The 19,849-nt window shown below is 45.0% G+C and overlaps 1 protein-coding gene across 1 annotated transcript in view; it reads right to left on the minus strand.

Annotated features, from left to right (window-relative positions):
- Positions 1–3,478: 3,478 nt before the first annotated feature.
- LOC126187595 (speckle-type POZ protein B-like) overlaps positions 3,479–19,849 on the minus strand; it is an 85,583-nt gene continuing 69,212 nt past the window's right edge. Inside the window, exon 2 of the mRNA XM_049928781.1 lies at positions 3,479–6,916. Within this exon, the coding sequence (XP_049784738.1) occupies positions 5,833–6,891 (1,059 nt within the window). The 5' untranslated portion in view covers positions 6,892–6,916 and the 3' untranslated portion in view covers positions 3,479–5,832. The remainder of the gene's footprint in view (positions 6,917–19,849) is intronic.

Consider the following 19,849-nt stretch of genomic DNA (forward strand, 5'->3'; position numbering starts at 1 on the left):
ACCAGAAGAAGGGATTGGTCGATAGGACACATTTTGAGACATCACGTGATCACCAATTTAGTATCGGAGGGAAGTGTGAGGGGTAAAAATTGTACAAGGAGACCAAGTGATTAATACAGTATGCATATTCAGAAGAATGTGACGTCGAGAACAAATTACTAATAGTCGTAGGTTTAGCTGTCTGTGACGTTACGGTCCTGTAACACAGCAGTAGGAGCCACTGTTACACGGATTAATGTGTTTCAACAGATGGAAAACCTCTATACAAGGTTAGTACACAATGGAAGGAGCCAGCGCGGTGCAGCGCGTGATAATAGGAAACCTCCACTCAGAGCAGCTACGTGACCGATCTGAGGATCGGAAGACAGCCAGAGAGATGGTAGTTTCCCCAAGCATTAAAGCATTATAGCAAAGTCACAGGAGACTATATAAACAGCAGCTTAACAGCATGTCAGGGAATGCGATAGTATTCAGCCTCCGACGTCATCACTGCGCTACTCTGCCTCAGGGGGCGGGACTTAGATTCTCCTGGCACTTGGTTGCACAGAGTGGTAGTTACATGTTACTAACTCCTCCCACAGTTTAGTTCGGATGTCAGTGCCTCATAAGCTTGAGTAATGTTTACTCCAACTCTCTCTCACTTCTTTGTTACAAGCTTATTTACAATCACACTGAGTTCCCTAGTTTGAAGTTATTCCAGCTTTACAGATTCTGCTCCAGAACTACGAGTTGGACGAGCCCACTCCACCTCAGCCAGGTTAGTGTCTAGCTCCCTCTTCCTGATCCGCTCGCAGGAAACAAATCAGACACGATATAAAAATTTGGTGCCAGTTGTGGGGTTTGGGCATTATTTGCCAGGTTTGAACAAGATTTGGCGTAGATTTGCCAACAATTTAGTTCGGCCTATAAACTTGAGGAATAGGTGTGAATCTTCTTATTTCAGATAAAGCTCAGCCCGAAGTTGAGATTGACTGATGGCTTCGAGAGAGAAATTAGTCGAGGCAGATGTTCAGAGGCAAGGCCCGCCAATCGAGCGAATTTGACCAGGCCACTGCATCGCGGGTTGATTACGGGCGTGAGGGCACGCCATTCCATCCACGCCACCCTTAGAAGAAGACGACATCCGAGGCCATCAGGTGGACAAGGTAGTCCACCAGTAGCAGCTACATCGCCAAGAAGACAGACTTGCGGGTCCGCCGCAGCCGACGACGCACAGCAACGGAAGAAAATTTAAAGTAGAATGTGAGACAAAGGTTTAAAATAACATCATGTCTAATGAACAAAATGTTTCTGATAGTCAGGCAGATCCATCCACACCTCCAAAGCAGTATATTAACCTCAGTGAGGCTATTAAATTGCTATCGCATCCTTTTGATGGAAATGAATTTTTGGACAACTGCGACAGTACTTTCGACTTGGTAGCATCAGAGCAGCACGATGTTTTGTTGAAATTTGTAAAGGTACATATAGTTGGGGCTGCTAGAAGCAAATTGCTTGTGCGAGCTCTGAGTGCCGCTTGGCCTTCAGTCAGAGCTATTTTAGTAGAAAATTAGGCATGTAAGAGAACGCTAGACTATTAAGCATGTAAAATGTTCATGAGCAGACAGGAACCATGTTAAAACATAGCCCAATGGGGTTCGCAAATAGATGCACTTCAGCACCAGTTCCGTGAGGCAATAAAAGAGGTGATGACGGAATCAGAGTTAGTGTTCAAATTAGGTCGTGCAGTATTCATACAAGGCTTATATGACACCAATATTAAGACAATAGTAAGGGCTGGCGGGGAGTCAATAACACTCTCCGAAGCAGCAGATATTGCATCAACAGAAGAAAGTGTGATCGCGTCTGCAGGAGAGAAACCAATGGAAAGGAGAGCTCACAAAATAGAATCTCATAAAATTCGAAAGTATTTTAATTGTGGAAAACTGGGGCACATAGCAAAGAAGTGTTATGATAATAAGAGGGTACACAGTATAGGCACGGTACCAGTACAGATCAAACCGCGAAAAGAAGGGTGATAAAGAACGTTTTGCAGAAAAGCAGAAAGAAGGTAAGGTTTATGGGGAACATTACGACCCAATGGACAAATATTGTGTGTTTTAAGTGTAATCAAAAACGTCATTACGCTTGACACTGTAAGAATTGGCCCTTAATACGAAATACATATGGGGTACAGAGAAACTAAGAGGAGGCGCAATGAGGAAGTCACATTGCGACCTATCTGGCAAGATATTTAAGGTAGACTGCACTAACGGACGTGAGTATATCACGGTAAGATGTGAAAAGGGCATACGGAATCCAATGAAACTTTTGATAGATAGTGGGGCACAAATAAGTCTATTGAAAAAGAACAGTGTACGGGAATCAGAAAAATGCGATCCTACTAAGAGTATTAGAATTAAAGATACTAGTAATGATGTTGTTAAAACGGAAGGCTCCTTAGAAAATGAGTTACAGGTTGAAAAAGATGGACCGCTACAGTCGCTGGTTCGAATCCTGCCTCGGGCATCGATGTGTGTGATGTCCTTAGGTTAGTAAGGTTTAAGTAGTTCTAAGTTCTAGGAGACTGATGACCTCTGATGTTAAGTCCCATAGTGCTCAGAGCCATTTGAACCATCTGAAAAAGATGGAATTGTGAGACACCAGTTCCATGTAGTAGGGGCAGAAGTGGATCTGCCATTAGACGGACTTTTAGGCAGAGATTTTCTTGCAAAGCATAAGGCAGTTACAGATTATGGTACAAAAGATGTTATGATTTGTGGAAAACGATTTAAGCTGCGAATGGCGCAAGAGTCGCGTCGAGTAGTTGTCGTTAAGAGAGCGTTAAGAAGCGCTAGTAGAATTGTGAAGAGTACCGCGGGTGCTAGCGAGATAGAGACACAGCGAAATGTTTATCCTTTTACGGACGGAACCGTGAAACGAGGTCAAGATGTGTCGAAGGAAGGAGTGAGTACTTCGACGACGGTAGGAGGCGCGTCTGAGAAAAATGTTAGAAAGATGTCTATGGCGGTAAGAGCTACATGTAAGGAAAACATTAGTAAGAGGTTGATGAGTCCCACAAAGGAATGGTGTAAACGTTGCTGCATAGAAGGAGAAGATAGTTAACGGAAAAATTTGACTAAAAGAAGCGATCGGTTGACATGACATACCTTGATGAATCAAGGAATCATTAATTTAGTGTTGGAGGGAAAAATTGGGGGGGGGCTGAAGTGGGAGACCAAGAGATGAAGACAGCAAGCAGATTCAGGAGGATGGAGGCTGCAGTAGTTATGTCGAGAAACAGGTTTTCACAGCATAGAATACTGTGGACAGCTTCATCAGACCAATCTGCAGACGAAAGACAACAAGTGGTGCTACGAAATGGAGCAATAACCTACTACTGGCGAATTACAAACCAATGAGAGATGCGATGAACAATTGTTACTTGAAGAAATGTTGCATTTAGTCATTTTTGGTACTGCTTTATTTGATGCAAGCATTTCGGACTTTTATTCATCTGCAAATTACATAATACATTTAGGATTTCACCACTATGAAGTTTTTCTTGGCTACATTTTGAATTCTGCAGGCTGCCTTGTGCAAAACAGCATTTTGTTCAGATTCCAGGCTTTACTAATTGTCTATTTGTGTTTACTTACTAGGCAGATGCATTTTCTTTTGTTGTGTAAGAAGTGGCTCCACTGATGCAATGACACAACACAGCATTCGGCATGTGGATGATGAAGATCTAAATGTATTACGCAACTTAAAGATGGCTAAAAATCTGAAACCTATCTTTGCATAAAACTAAATATAAATAAGAGGCTACTTGCTGTAGTTCTTGAAGTAATTCAGCCCTCAACCAACCATCATTAACACTGGTTATTTAATAATCTATGTAACCAACTACCTAATTAAAATATTAAATTATAACTGCGAATCTAAATGTCTGATTTCAAGATCAATGAAAGTGGGGATCCTGTATGCTAGAGATGACGCAGCTTTGCATGTAAGTAGATGTAAGGGGCAACTTCAAAAGAATGCAAAACAATGAGGATATAAATTAATAAGGGATCTTATAGAAATTATTCAGCTGGCATTTACTGGAAAGAAGAAAACGCCTTCTTTCCTCTTACTGGCAACCAACCCCAGATTAACATCGGTCTACTGTTGCAACACGAAGTGTTACTTAAGGCTGGGTTGCCTACAACACTGTGTAATAAAGGAAAGTAGCGCTAGAAACAAACTATGCAGGAACTGCTAGTGTTTTTGGGTGGATATTCAGAGACGACGCTTTGAAGGGTACTGCTCTGAAGGTGAGTAATGTTTCCACTAATAACTCAATCAATTCATAATGAATTTTGTTATATATTCAACAATTGTTACATTCCATCCTGGATTTTCCATTGTTTGTTATATATTCCAATTTCATACGTTAATGACTGTGTGCGAAGGTTGTTTCGCCAAAATTTGCAGGCCAGAATCTGCTTTTGGTCACGCTGAGTTAGAAAACCCTCACTAGATAGTATTACTGCATACTTTCGTCAAAAGCTCTTTTTCTGCATTAAATGCCCAAAATATCGTCAATCTCAAGCACCTCCTACAAAAGTGAACAGGCACTGCTTTACTTAAATAAAACTTGTTCTGAAGTGTATAATGTTAGATACGTCTTGCGACGACCATTTTGTTTAAATTCTACAGCGTGGAGTGATTCTGTCACACCTAGCGCTGACCCACAGGCGCATAGTGAAAAGCACAAGGAGTGAACTACTCAAAAGGCCAAATTCTATGTGGCTGGTCTCAAATTTGGTCAGACCATAAGTGCTTATGTTTCTTTCAGTTTGGGGTTAAACCAGCAATGCCACATTAGCAACACACTGTATTCTGTTGCAAAATAAAGATGAACTTATTGTACATCAGACTACTTTGAATGGCATGTAAACAAAGGAAAATTCACTTTGTTGTCAGTAGAAACGAAATATACAAGAGCTACAAGTGTTTTTGGGAATCTATTGGCTGATGAATAAAGTAAAAAGTAAAAATAAGCAGATTACAATATAACTGGAAAAATCTTTGCTCCATAAAAATGGCAAAAAAAAAAAAAATTCTCGTCGAGAACTCGCTTCCAAAGTGCTGCCCCTGAAGCTTAAAGTGACAATAAACAAACTGAAGCCGCTCCAAATCGGTGGAAGAGGAGCTGTCGTTCAGTATTAATGTTTACCCAGACGGTGGCAATGAACTCGTTAATCTGTCGTATGTAACTATCTAACTAAGCTGGCCAGGAACTGCTCGACTCAGTTACGATGCAGAACCCTCACTACAAAACTGCATGTTTATTTCAGAAGAACTGTAATCGAAACTTCTTTCTCAACTACACAATGCTCGAGCTTATCGCTAATCTCACGCACAGTTTACAGTTCTGAATAGACAATGTGCTACTTAAAAATAAGTAGTTTTTATGGGTACAATATTATAGATGTCTTACAAGGACCATGTTCTTTTGTTTTAAATCCCACAACGTTAGATGTTTTGCTGTACCTAGCGCTTACCTGCAGGCGGCTACTCAAAAGCCCAAAGAAGACCTCCTTGAAATGTCTGCTTTTTGCAGCTATCAGTAACAAAAAAGAGCACGGAGCATTTACTATAGTTAGATGACTTCAATGACAATCTGATACTTGCGTACATACATATGTAGCTTCCTGTTAGTTGGGATCAAATTTAGATCTATGGTTAAATGAGCTAGCAACACTGTTTAGAGGCAAGACGTTGCACGCTGGAAACGACTGAAGGATCAACCGCACGATTTTCAAGAAATAGAGTAATCTGTAATGGCGAATTGAAGTGTAACAGCCATTAACCAACAGGCTCTTCTGCTACCAAACGGCTCATCTCGACGACGATTTCGGCGTGATTGCTAACAGCTGTCGCCCAGCCTTCGCTGCCCATGATGGGTACGAGATGGCGCTTCACGAAGCTGATGACCGACCGCTTGAGGACGTCGCAAGAGTGGCTCAAGGCGATGACAGCGGTAGCGGCAGCGTTGTCCACGGTGAGGTTCTTGGCCAACTCCACCTCGCAGAGTTCCTTCAGTTGGGGCAAATCGTATTTATCAGCCGCCACCAGCAGCCTGTCAGCCATCTTCTCCAGGAGAGGGGTGCTGTCGGTGTAGATGAACCGCAGGACCTCACTCAGGACGTCCGCCTCGACATCCTTGACGTGGACGCTGCCCGTGCGGGCCTCCTGGGTGTCATGCCGCAGCATGGCGGAGAAGACGGGGCTGCGCGCGCACAGCACGGCCCTGTGCGCTTGGAACTCGGCGTCACCCGCCCACAGCTTCACGTCAGACAGCTGGCCCGACTCCAGCAGCGCTGCCAGGTCGTCTGTGACGCTGCGCCGAGGCCTCTGCAGGGCAACGCTGCGGTACGGCTCTGTTATCACGCACGGCGTGCTCACCTCTCCCAGGAACTTCAGCACGTTATTGAAGCCGTTCTCCGCTTCGAAGCAACCACTCACGCACCTCCACACCGTCTTCTTCGGGGCATCGAGACAGACGAATTCCGACGGGTAAACCTCGTACTTTTTACCCCTGCTCGAAACTAGCGACGCTTTTAGCCTCGCTCGCACGGTAGCGTCTTTCTGAGAAGACAGCAGCTGGAAGCAGAGGTACCAGGCGCCTCTCTCTTTCGACAGCACCATACACCACTCGCTGGAACTGCAGTGCCAGAACTTGGGTGACTTCACTTCGTCCACCCCTTGAGGCCAATTGTTGTAGTCCAAGATGGTCCAGCTGCAGACGACTTTGTCGGTTCCGAACCTCACGCTGCCCAAGTCGCAGACTGTGTCCTCGCCTGCGGCCAGCGTCGGAGACGGTGGGATGTTGTCGGCAGACAAAGGAGACAAGTCCGTACTCATCTCCCTTTCTTCGAATCGACTCAGCCTGAAAACAGAATAAAAGGACATGTATAATGTTGTTCATAATTAGTTAGTATAGGTACGGCTATAGCCGTAACTTAGACTGTCTGCCGTATAAACAAGCATTACGAATGGGATGTGTAATGAGGATCTGCAGAAATGAAATTAGTAATAAACTTAACAAACAAATCGGAGGTCAAGAAGTAGACGAAGAAAAGTAATCCTGCTAGCTTGGAGGTCAAATAACACTTTACAGACGAAGCAAAGTGGACATAAACAGCAGGCTAGCACATACAAAGAGAGCATTTCTGACCAAAGAAGTCTACTACTATCAAACACAGACGATAATTTGAGGAAGAAATCTCTGAGAATATATGTTTGGAGCAGAGCATTGTTTTAAAGTGATCCTGGACTGTGGGGAAAGCGGAAAAGAAGAGGATCGAAGTGTCTGAGATGTGCTGTTATAGAAGAACGTTTATAATAAGGTGGGCTGATAAGACAAGGATGCAGAGGTTCTCCGAAGAATCGTCTAAAATACGAACATACGTAAAACATTGACTAAAAGAAGTGACAGGACGTGCAATAATCCCGGGATAAAAGCTTTAGAGGAAGGCAGAGACTGGAATACATCTTACAACACTGAGGACATTGGGGGCAGATGAAGAGGTTGTCGCAGAGGACAATTCGTGATGGGCTACATCAAACGTATACATATTAGCAAGAGAAGAATGCACCCAACGAGTCACCAGTTTTATTCATCTTTCACGCGGTTATAGTACATACTGAGATGTAACTGATGCCGCTGTAGTGCGATATGCGTCTCAAGGGCTTTCGACGTTCAAACTTATTGAATATTATGCGAACGTGCTAGCCGTCGGGCAGTGGCGTTAGGGCAACAGGGTAAGACTAGACACTAGTGTTGCAACCTTCCACGTTTGAGCGGTTAGGATTCGTCTGCTGAAGCGGTAGACAGAGCTGCCATTGGCCGATCCCATATGACTGCTCGGTCCCATACTACCTCCATGTCTGCTATCGGGACTACGAATATGCGAATAACCGAGTGTGAGCGGTCTTCGCCGTGGTCACACTGAGCACCAATTCTGATTGACGCTTTATTGTGTCACGACCGATTTCGTTCTTTAGAGCATCACAGGCTGCCTACGAGTTGTGCCAATGTCATCGCATAAACAACTCGCAGGCATCCTGATGATGTTCATAAGAACTAAAACTATCTTGACACAATAAAAATGCAATAGTACAGCTGCGGTGGTTTCCATTAATCATTAATATTTTATCTTTTCCTCGCCAGCCCGTACTGCACGTCGAACGACTCTCTCATCCTCCCTTCCTTCTCCCCCTCTTTTTCTTTACTACTTTTCCTGAATCTCTCTTTTTTTGACACAAATATAACGTTTCCATGAACACTTCGACATTTAAGTACAAACACAAAAAAATATAGGACTCGTTTACAAACATACGATTTATTTTGTTTGTCATTAATATAAAATTACTTATACATTAAATAAACACTAACACTGAAATCTGGGAAATGACTTCGTTATAAAGACAACACTTGTTTGTAAGAGAAGAAAGTTAATGTTGTTCAGCAGTAGTTCGCTGGCGCGCATTGAGGTTTATTGGTTACGGCGATTTGTTAAGAACATGCCACTTTTACTAAAGCATCGTTCACTGGGTGCGCCTGTTGTTCAGATGCATAAAATTCTTTTTGCAGTTGCAGTCAGACCTGGTACATCCTTCACATGTGTCCACCACCACTTCAAGATACGGTAATCATCTCCGGGAAGCATGTGCTGCGGAGAATTTGTTATTCTTCCAATCCTTGAAACAATCTCTCTATGTGGTGTCATCTGCGCTTGAAGGTTCTAATTTAACGAGCAAAGGAGCGAGAGAGGGAGAGAAGTCATACAGAACTGACCTGGAAATCATGAAGGCTTACCTCGAAAACATGCAGTAACTGTGTGAAAACTATTACATTAATTATTGCATGTTGTACGTCCATACTTTGTACACAATTGTAGCACACAGCTAAGAATTCTCCGATTTTCATATTCTCCGATTTTCGTTTATGCCAAGCTTACTGAGATCGCGGGAAGACGGCTGAAGGAACGCAGGAATTTTGTTTGGAAGTAATTACATCTCTGTTACATAGAAAAGTAAGTCAGATGTCTATCTTTAATCCTTTGCACCTCCTGTTGAACAATACTTATTTAATACTACACTTCTATTACGGTATCTTTTCTTCACATCAAAATGATACCGTATTTTTACCTTTAGTAATTGAACTCGCTACACAATCATTTCTATTGACACTGCAGATTTGCTGACGCTTGTTAAAGCCAAAAAAACTAACTAGATTGTAGATTCTTTTTCGCCTATTAATCAGGTGTAGCCACTTAAATGGTTTAAAGAAATCCACAATTCTTCCTGGAAGTTCATTGTCAGATCGCTGCTGTCTGTAATTGGAATTCCGTTCCGTCAGTAAAGCAGACCTCTCGTGGACCAAAGTTGAATTCAAACACGAGCAGAAGCCATTTTTCTTCATGTACTGCACAGCGCATTTTGCTGTAGTTATTGTTTCTGCGATATTCGGGGCGTCATTTAACAAGAAGCTATCTTCATGGAAAATGTGACTAAGCGCTATATTAATACAATGAGAAGCGCAAGGAATCCGTCCGCGATTTTCCAAAGCTTTTATTATATTGTTATCCTGGTCGGAGACAAAAACAGAATTATTCAACATGTCTTGCGAAATGCTCCGGTCAGTTATCCTCTACTTCAATCTCTTTTATAATATTTACTGGCACTTTGATTGTCATGAGGGTCTTCGGCCCGGTGTGGTGCGGAAGCACTAAGCGGTTGGTTTGAGGAGTGCGGAGTGACTGTGAAAGGGGGGGAGGGGGGGGGGGAACGGCGGTCTGCCACGAGCTCATGAACAAGAAAAGCCTGGACTACCTGTCTACCGCCTGCTAAGGTTAGCTGAAGGGAAGACGGGAAGTATCCCGTGGTAGTGATCTGACTACTGGCCACGTTTTCTGCAGCGGCTTCCTGGGTGGGAATCCCGATTAGCGCCTACTGCTGTATGAATTGTTTTTATCTGGGACACATTGGAATATTACAATCATCAGCCAGTACATTTGACCACCAACCTAACAGCCGGTACGTCCACATTTGGCACGGATAACAGCGGCGAGGTCGTGCGGTAGCGTTCTCGCTTCCCACGCCCGGGTTCCCGGGTTCGATTCCCGGCGGGGTCAGGGATTTTCTCTGCCTCGTGATGGCTGGGTGTTGTGTTAGTTAGGTTTAAGTAGTTCTAAGTTCTAGGGGACTGATGACCATAGATGTTAAGTCCCATAGTGCTCAGAGCCATTTGAACCATTTGAACAGCGGCGATGAGTCGTGACATGGAAGTAATGAGGTCTCAGAAGGTCGCTGGAGGTCGTTGGCACTATATCTGCACACAGAAGTTTTCTAATTCCTATAAATTCCGGGGAGGGGGGGGGGGGAGATGAAGTCTGCCGCCACGTTCAATCACATCCCAGATGTGTTCGATTGGGTTCAGATCTGGCGAGTTGGGAGGCCAGCACATCAACTCAAGCTCGTCGCTGTGTTCCTCAAACCACTTAATCACACTCTTGGCCTTATGATGGCGCATTATCTTATCGAAAAATACCACTGCCGTCGGGAAGCATAATCTTCATGAAAGGGTGTACGTGGTGTGCAACAAGTGTACGATACTCCTTGGCCGTCATAGAGCCTTGGACGAGCTCCACTGGATCCACAGATGCTGACGCGAATGTTTCCCAGAACATAATGGAGCGCCGCCAGCTTGTTTCTGTCCTGCAGTACAGATGCCAAGGAGCGAATTCGCGCCCCCCGTAGGCTTAATGAAGAAGATATCGGAACTCATCAGACCCTATAACATTCTGCCACTGCACCAATGTCCTGTGCCGATGGTCATGTGTCCATTTCCGTCGCAGTTGCCGATATCGTGGTGTTACCATTGGCACATGCATGGGTCGTCGGCTGCGGAGGCCCATCGTTAGGAGAGTTCTGTGTACACACACACACACACACACACACACACACACACACACACACACACACACTACTTGTGCTGTACCCAGTATTAAAGTCTCACCGAGCGGGGTGGCGCAGTGGTTAGACACTGGACTCGCATTCGGGAGGACGACGGTTCAATCCCGCGTCCGGCCATCCTGATTTAGGTTTTCCGTGATTTCCCTAAATCACTCCAGGCCAATGCCGGGATGGTTCCTCTGAAAGGGCACGGCCGACTTCCTTCCCAATCCTTCCCTAATCCGATGAGACTGAAGACCACGCTGTCTGGTCTCCTTCCCCAAACAAACCAACCAACCAACCAACCAACCAGTATTAAAGTCTGATGTTAGTTCCGCCACAGTTCGCCGCCTATCCTGTATTACCGTTCTGCCTAGCCTGCGACATCCGACATCTGTAATGAGCGATGCTCGCCCAACCCCACGACAGACCACACGCTTTCCCCATTGTACACATGGACAGCACGCTCACTGACACTACATGCACCGTGCGTGTGTCTGACTAGCAGTCATTCCTCGCCAGGTGACGCTGCTATCGCCTGGACGGGTCTATATTGATACCAGGTCGATGGTCATAATGTTCTGGCTGATCAGTGCATATGAGTACGACTGAACTTCCAGGCGGCGACTGGCGTATTTCCTTTGGTGTTTCGGCAGATATTTGCAACTTAACTTATGCAACATGTAGCTGGTGTCACCCCAAACGAATCCTGTTCGCAACGTCTTTCATGAGACAGCTAGCGTCGACGGAAAGCGTGGGTTTGTTTCCCGTTGCAAACAATATTACTTTTAAAACGGAATTTTACATGAGTATTCTATAGAGCGCTCCCAGATTAGTCTGGAGCGCTATTCATTTGATCGAGATCTGTTAAGAAGAGCAGTAGAACACGAAGGATAAGCAATATTCCAGCAGCGTCTGAGCAGCGCGCTTCTGTATGTTGGTAGCAGTAAGCACAGGCCAGGACGGTGTTGTCGCTGCTAGAGTACTCCTTATTCCTCAGATATTACTCCTCCCGTTAACCTATATCGGTAAAACGAATAGCTCTCTGGACTAATCTGGGAGCGCTCTGTCGAGTGGACACGTAAGATTCTTATTTCAAAATCATTTTGCGTGTAACGAGAAACAAACCGATGGTTTCCCTCGATGGTGAGAGTCAGATGAAAGGCGTGATGAGCAGCATTTGTTTGCGCTGACTACAGATACACGTTGCAGGAACAAAATTTCAAATATCTGCCGAAACAATAGAGGGGCATCGCCTGACGACACTTATGAGTGACACCCTTTATAGCGATTCTCAGTATGAAATGAACGAAAGACAGAAAAATAGAAAACGTTTCGGTGTTTGCAGATGTCAAGCTGTAGAAATGTATGGTAAACAATAGAACTACCAGCATACACAAATAATAGCGTCATGTCAGGTAATGAACAAAGAGACAGGGTGATTCTAAATTCCTATTACAGGTATCTAGGCGCTGTAGAAGGGTTAGACGAAGTTTCGATACGAATCCCATGCCCCGAAATGTACCGTTTGGATGTCAAATCAGACGGAGAATCGGATCACTTTCAAATCCCCAGCTTCACAGTAAACACACAGCGAATCAGTGAGATTTGACTTGTGGGCTGTAGCTACACACTGTAGTGTCACAGGCTATTTTGTAGGAAATACCATGTCACAGTCAGTGTTTAACTTAGCCGACGAAATATGTCGGAAGTATTCTTAAAGTGTACGTTTCGCAAAAAGATCGGCCAGCCCACAGTGTGGCAAATGTGGGAAATGCTGTGCAGAGACGGAATAATCCATGGATGCCATGTTGTATTGGTACGGGTCTCCAAACATTGCCACCTGCTGTGCTGTGTGGCCGATTACTCCGTGCTGGTGCCGCGGCAGAGACGAGCTCGGCTCACGGAATAGCACTGCGGACGACAATGCGCGACCGGCTTCTTCTCTGTGCAGAGATATCAAATGGTGTTGATCTGGACCTCGGGTGACGATCTGTCACATAGAGAACATTGTCTGCTCTGGCAGCTGTTGTATTAATCTGGTATTCTGCAATATGTTAATGTGAACTGTTGTTGAAGAATATATCAGTTACACAGAAGTCCGAGTATTTGTTGATTTGGTGAAGTTAGTTGGAGAACAGCCTCCACACATAACTGCCAGCTGAGGAAGAACAATTAGCACGGCACACCGGAACAGAGTAGCGCGTCCGATCCCTACTGCAAACGGGAAATCGTGAGTATTCAGAACACCAGACGAGACGGCGTACGCACTGGTGCGCTCTACATACGTAAGTACAAGCATTAGTCAGGCCCTCGCGACACCGCAACATGGCATGAGCAATGTATCTCTTCCACGTGATGACGGACGTCCGCTTCGAAGTCGAGAGGGCTGCGCGTCCGTGGAGCACCAAAGCAAACTCTTCTAGTTTCGAACGTGCCAGTTTCTTGCTGTCACTGGCGTAGTCGGAAATAAGAGTTACACAGTGTCATAAATACAACAGGAGCATACTACGACGGTGACCTCTTCTCAGCTTGTGTGCGTTCCCGGATGTGGGAGATTTGAAAGTGATCTGCATCTGATCTTCAAACTTATTTTATATTGAGACGGCACATTTTCGGACATGGGTTCCTTGTGAAAATTCATCTCGCTCCCTCTGCAACGCCTAGAAATCTGTAATAGGAATTTTGAAACACCCTACATATCTGTGTTGACTCCAAATTTAGAATCCTAGACCTAAATCTTTAAGCATAGCGCAAGTGGACAACTTACAATGTCTCAACTCGGTGACATATGCCTTACTGTTTACCGAATGTAAACTAATGTAACGTATTTGACACCTCATAGTCGTTCCCTTTGAAAATGTAAATACTTTTGAGTCAAAAAGTTGTGCCACTACACAAGAGGCTGACATGTAACAACAATTTTGTGCGGTCTAACGCACGGCTTTCCGGGCGGGAAGGAGCGCCTGGTCCCCGCCACGAATCTGCTCGGCGGATTTGTGTAGAGGTCCGGTGAACTGGCCAGTCTGTGGATGGTTTTTAGGCGGTTTTCCATCTGCCTCGGCGAATGCGGGCTGGTTCCCCTTATTCTGCCTCAGTTAAACTATGTCGGCGATTGCTGCACAAACAAGTTCTCCACGTACGTGTACACCACCATTACTCTACCACTCAAACATAGGGGCTACACCCGTCTGGTGAAAGACGTTCCCTGGGGGGTCCACCGGGAGCCGAACCGCACAATAACCCCGGGTTCGGTTCGGGGCGGCGGAGGTGTGAAGTGGACTGCGGTAGTGGTAGTGGGGTTGTGGACCACTGCGGCTGCGGCGGAGATGGAGCCTCTCCGTCGTTTCTACGTCCCCGGTTAACATACAGTACAATACAATACAACAACAATTTTTCAGAAAGAAAACAAAAAATAAAATCTCACTGAAGATTGCACATAAAGTGTTGAAACATATTTGGGTAACAGCAGAACTACAAAACGCTGTCTTCCATGAGATGATTTGGGTAACAGCAGAACTACAAAACGCTATCTTCCACGAGATGAAATTCCTTTCCTGCTTTTCTTAGCAAGCACAGAAAATAAGAAGAGCTATGATATCCAAAAGAGATTATTGCCAAACATTTGACACAACAATTATCTTTTCACCGAGCGAAACGATGTAGTAGTTTAAAGCATGGGAGTGGATTTAGGCTCTCCGTGGTGCCCTGCAATCATTTCATGTGAACGCTGTCTGTCAATAATGGTACTTACGTCTTCTTGATCTACCTTTGTTCATCTTAGCTAGTACCTCATCTTGTCTCCGCTGTCGAAGAGACATGAAATCAGAACCTTTTTTGTTATCATCTGAGGTAACGCAGCCGCCCAATAGAGTGCCGAACTTAGTTTCATCTGTACGATTATACACCGTATAGCCACAACGTTATGACCACATACCTAATCGCCAGTATGTCCACCTTTGGCACGTATAATAGTGGCGACGAGTCGTGGCATGGAAGCAGTGGGGCCTTGGTAGGTAGCTGAAGGGGGTTGACACATCTCACGCACAAGTCACCAACTCCCGCAAATTCCGGGGATGGGGGGCGATGAACTCTGACGCCAAGTTCAATCACATCCCAGATATATTCGATAAGGTTGAGATCTGGCGAGTTGGGGGGGGGGGGGGGCAGCATATCAATTGGAACTCCCCACTGTGTTCCTCGAACCACTCCATCACACACCTGACCTTGTGACATGGGGCATTATCTTGATGAAAAATGCCACTGCCTTCGGGAATCGTGATCATCATGAAGGGATGTGCGTGTTCTGCAACCGGTGTGCGATACCCCTTAGCCGTCACGCTGCCTTGCATGAGCTCCACTGGAAACATGAATACCCACGTGAATGTTCCCCAGAGGATAATGGAGCTGCCACCAGATTGTGTCCTGCAATACAGGAGTCAAGAAGATTCCCCTGGAAGACGAAGGATTCGTGCCCTCCCATCGGCATGATGAATGAGATATCGGGATTCACCAGACAATGCAACGTTCTGCCACTGCGCGAATGTTCACTGCCGATGGTCAAGTGCCCGTTTCAGTCGTAGCTGCAGATGTAGTGGTGTTAACACTGGCACTTGCATCCGGGTCATCGGCTACGGAGGCCCATCGTTAGTGGTGTTCGGTGCACTGTGTATCCAGACACACTTGTACTGTGCCCACCATTAAAGTCTGATGTTAGTTCCGCCACAGATCGCCGCCTGTCCTGTTTTACCGGCCTGCCCAGCCTACGACGTCTGACATTTGTAATGTGGGATGGCCACCCCACCCCACGACGTCTGGACGTGGTTTCTCCTCGAACACCCGACGAGTTGGCCATTTCGGAAATGCTCGTGCCGAGCCTCCGTTCAAATGGTTCAAATGGCTCTGAGCACTATGGGACTCAACTGCTGAGGTCATTAGTCCCCTAGAACTTAGAACTAGTTAAACCTAACTAACCTAAGGACATCACAAACATCCATGCCCGAGGCAGGATTCGAACCTGCGACCGTAGCGGTCTTGCGGTTCCAGACTGCAGCGCCTTTAACCGCACGGCCACTTCGGCCGGCCGAGCCTCCGTGCCACCTCAATCTGCCTTCAGTCAAACTAAGATATGTCGCGCGCCTTACCCATTCTTCACACGGACAGACGGACAGCACGATCACTGTTAGTACATGCAGCGCGCGTGTGTGTCTGACTAGCAGTGATTTGCTGCCAGGTAACGCTACTATCGCCTGGATCGGTTTATAACGATAGTAGGTCGGTGGTCATAATATTCTGGCTGATCAGTGTATTGTGAGGAAACGTTAGCGACATTTGCACAAGCCCCGACCATTTACCCCCTTCCCCCCCCCCCCCCTACTCCCCGCAACACCAGCCAAGAGCGCATCAATATGATCTTTGGTAGTCCTCGTCAATGTCGTTTTTTTGTTCGTCGTTTTTTGTTTTACCGCGGTTGTTCATACTAGCAGTGTTGTGCTGTTAGTATTTCTTAGCAGTTTGTGTAATACTGTCAAAATGAAACATAGATATGCACGCTCAATAAAGTTATCATACACAAGCTACCTAATCTTGACTGTTGTGGCCAACTGTTGTCAAAACTGATATCTAACAGACATTAAAGTACGATAAGATGTGTTGGAATGACACTGACGAAATTATGTACATATGTTTAACAATAGGCAGCTCTAAAGCTCTCAAACACTGAAGAAGAACTCAAAGTAATCTCGTGTCTGCTATAAGCAAGCAGTCGTAAGAGTTCACAAGCAAAAATTCACCCATTACACAGGCAAATATTAATCAAGAATGTCATTGTATAAATATCTGACTGCTTGCATTACGCATTTCTACATTGTCCCACTCTTATATTCTTTAGTCTTAATGAGGTAATTAGAAACAAACCAAGACATCGACTTTGCCTTGTTTATGCACAACATTGACTTTAGACAATCGAGATAATGGACAGCATCCTTCGCGATACCACCAATTAATATTTCCCAACAGAATTTCTTACACTACGCGATGTGAAGGAAATTTGCGCTCACTGCAGTTAACAAATATAAGACTTTTTGATATAGTGCAGATGAAAGCTCATGAAATAAAAAAGGCAGTGTGGATACCATTTTTATTTTTCTTTCTTATTGATGATTTTTCAACTCGCATATTCAATGAACATATTTCTAATTCTTTTCACAATGGTACCGGAAAAACTGTATTTCGTACTAACAACTGATTTTCTCCCTTGTTTTGACTGGCATATCTGTGATACGAACAACTTTGATGTTGGAACATGCGGCATATCATGGGCGGAGCTTAGGATATGGATTGGTGTGCAGGAGGGTGATTGGGCGGGACTTGTGCACCGTTCGGGGCTGTCGCTAACGTTACGTGTATTGTGCTGCCTTCGAAAAGAGTCTGTGAGAGAAGATTATGAGTAGTAAGCAGTATGATGATAAACCAGAAAGCTCTGTCTGGTATCACCTTCAAGAACGAATTTCCCAGTCTGCTGCTCAATGTTCTGATAAAAACATTTGACAGATCAATATTTTGAGCCGGACCGGCAAATGGTATTTGACTGGGCACTGCTGCAATCGACTGACACACAAGCACACGACATAAATGTCTCAGAAAGTTTAGAGAACTTTGCCTGACCTATCCGCTGAGTTAAGGCTTGTCAAAATTTGAATCTGCATTTACGATATGGAGCCAATATTTCCTTGATAATGTCCAAATTGTTTAAGTTAGATAAGTGTTCCAGGCTTATCGCAGAAGAGTGTTGCGTTGCGAGTAAACATTTGTTCTCTCATTATGGCAATCAGCCGGTACTGCGCCTCAAGGGAAGATGAGGCTTACGCAAAAGACGAGACTGAGCTGTTCTGGCTATTTTACGGATATTTCTGATTCAGCATTTTTGTTTAAATGTATCTGCCTTCCCCTATTGTTTTTAGACTTTTTACCTGCGACGTCGGTTGACATACGCCGCGCTTACGAAGTTTTTCGCACCGTGGAAGGAACGCGAAATAGTATCTGGCTTCAGTCATGTCATAACACAGGAAAACTGCCAGCATATGTAATTAACTCGGCGGAAGAGAGAGTAAAAGACATTAGTGGGTGACTGGGTGTCACATTTGGCATGAGCATGAGAAAAGTTAGACACGAAATAAAAGCTTACTCTGGCTAGGATGGAGCAGAAAATCTGCTACGACCTTCCTGGAAAGCACCCCGTATTCGCCTAAGTGATCCCGGGCACTGAAACAAGAATGGTCGGCGAAGCATTTGAACCATGTTCCTCTACAATAAAACTTCTAATGGCATAACCACTGCGGTAAATGAAGTACCAGCTAAGCTAAAATTAACAGAAAACGTAAAAAGAATAAAGAAAGAAAAATGCAGCCGTAAGATATTTTTATCAGCAAAGAAAAAATGCCGGTATAGCGCATTTTCACGACACGCAAGCACATCAGTTCAATATAAACATTAAATGCAGTTAGTTTAACTTAATGATGGAAAAACTAATTCACTGTTGCTAGTTGTGAATTTCAACCACCTCGCTCGGTCAAAAAGATAGTTGTCATATCAGATACAGAACCGAGCAAGGTGCCGCAGTGGTTAGCGTACTGGTCTCGCATTTGGGAGGAGGATGGTTCAATCCCGCGTCCGGCCATCCTGATTTCGGTTTTCAGTGATTTCCCTAAATCGTTTCAGGCAAATGCCGGGATGGTTCCTTTGATGGGGCACGGCCGACTTCCTTCCCCATCCTCCCCTAATCCAATGAGACCGATGACCTCGCTGTTTGGTCTCTTCCCCTAAATCAATTGAATCCAAAAAAGTCAGATACACAGCTCAAATCGAATATCGTAACAAGTACAATACCTCAGTACAAACTGCGCATTACTGGACTTGCATTCGGGAGGACAACGGTTCAAACCCACATCCTGTTATCCTGATACAGTTTTATTGTGGCTTCCCAAAATCGCTTCTGGCAAATGGTTCTTTTGAAAGGGCACGGCCGATTTCCTTCCCATTACAAAACAGAGGCGTGTTCCAAACTTTTACTGACCTTCAAAGTAGCGTTGCCACCGATGTGGAAGTCGTAGGATACTCTTAGCAGTGCCCGTTGTGTTGACAGAGCGGGGCGGTCTATTGCCCTACGAATTTGTAGCAGATCTGAAGCGAATGTCGTGATGTGTTTCCTTCAGTTTAGAAATCAAGTTAAACTCACGAGGGCTTAGATCAGGGGAGTGCAGTAGATGGTATAGCACTTAGCAGCCCCATCAGTCAAACAAATCAGAAACAGCTTACACTGTACGAGCTTGAGTACTGTCCTGCAAAATGATGGAGAGGTCGGGTTCGATTCCTGGCTAGGTCGGAGATTTTCTCCGGTCACGGACTGGGTGTTGCGAGGTCCTAATAATCATCATTTCATCCCCATCGACGCGCCAAGTCGAGGAATTGGCGTCAAATCGAAAACTTGCACCTGGCGAACGGTCTACCCAACGGGAGGCCGTAGTCACGTGACATTTACATTTTTATGACCAGGTCCTGCAAAAAGTGTCATCACTTCTGTCTCTATGCTGGAACACAACCAACGACTAGCTTAGAGACAGAAGTGATGACACTTTTCTGCAGGACCTGACCATCATTCCGTAGGACAATGCTCAAGCACGCTCAGTGCAAGCTGCTACTAATTTGTTTAACTGATGGGGCTGCTAAGTGCTATACCACCTACTGCACTCCCCTGATTTAAGCCCTTGCGAGTTCAACTCGCTTTCAAAACTGAAGGAAACACTTCATTCCACGTTATTCGCTTCAGAACCGCTACAAATTCGTCAGGCGATAGTCCGCGCCG

This window comes from Schistocerca cancellata, chromosome 5 (genome assembly GCF_023864275.1).
Source record: "Schistocerca cancellata isolate TAMUIC-IGC-003103 chromosome 5, iqSchCanc2.1, whole genome shotgun sequence".
Classification (NCBI taxonomy): Eukaryota; Metazoa; Arthropoda; class Insecta; order Orthoptera; family Acrididae; genus Schistocerca; species Schistocerca cancellata.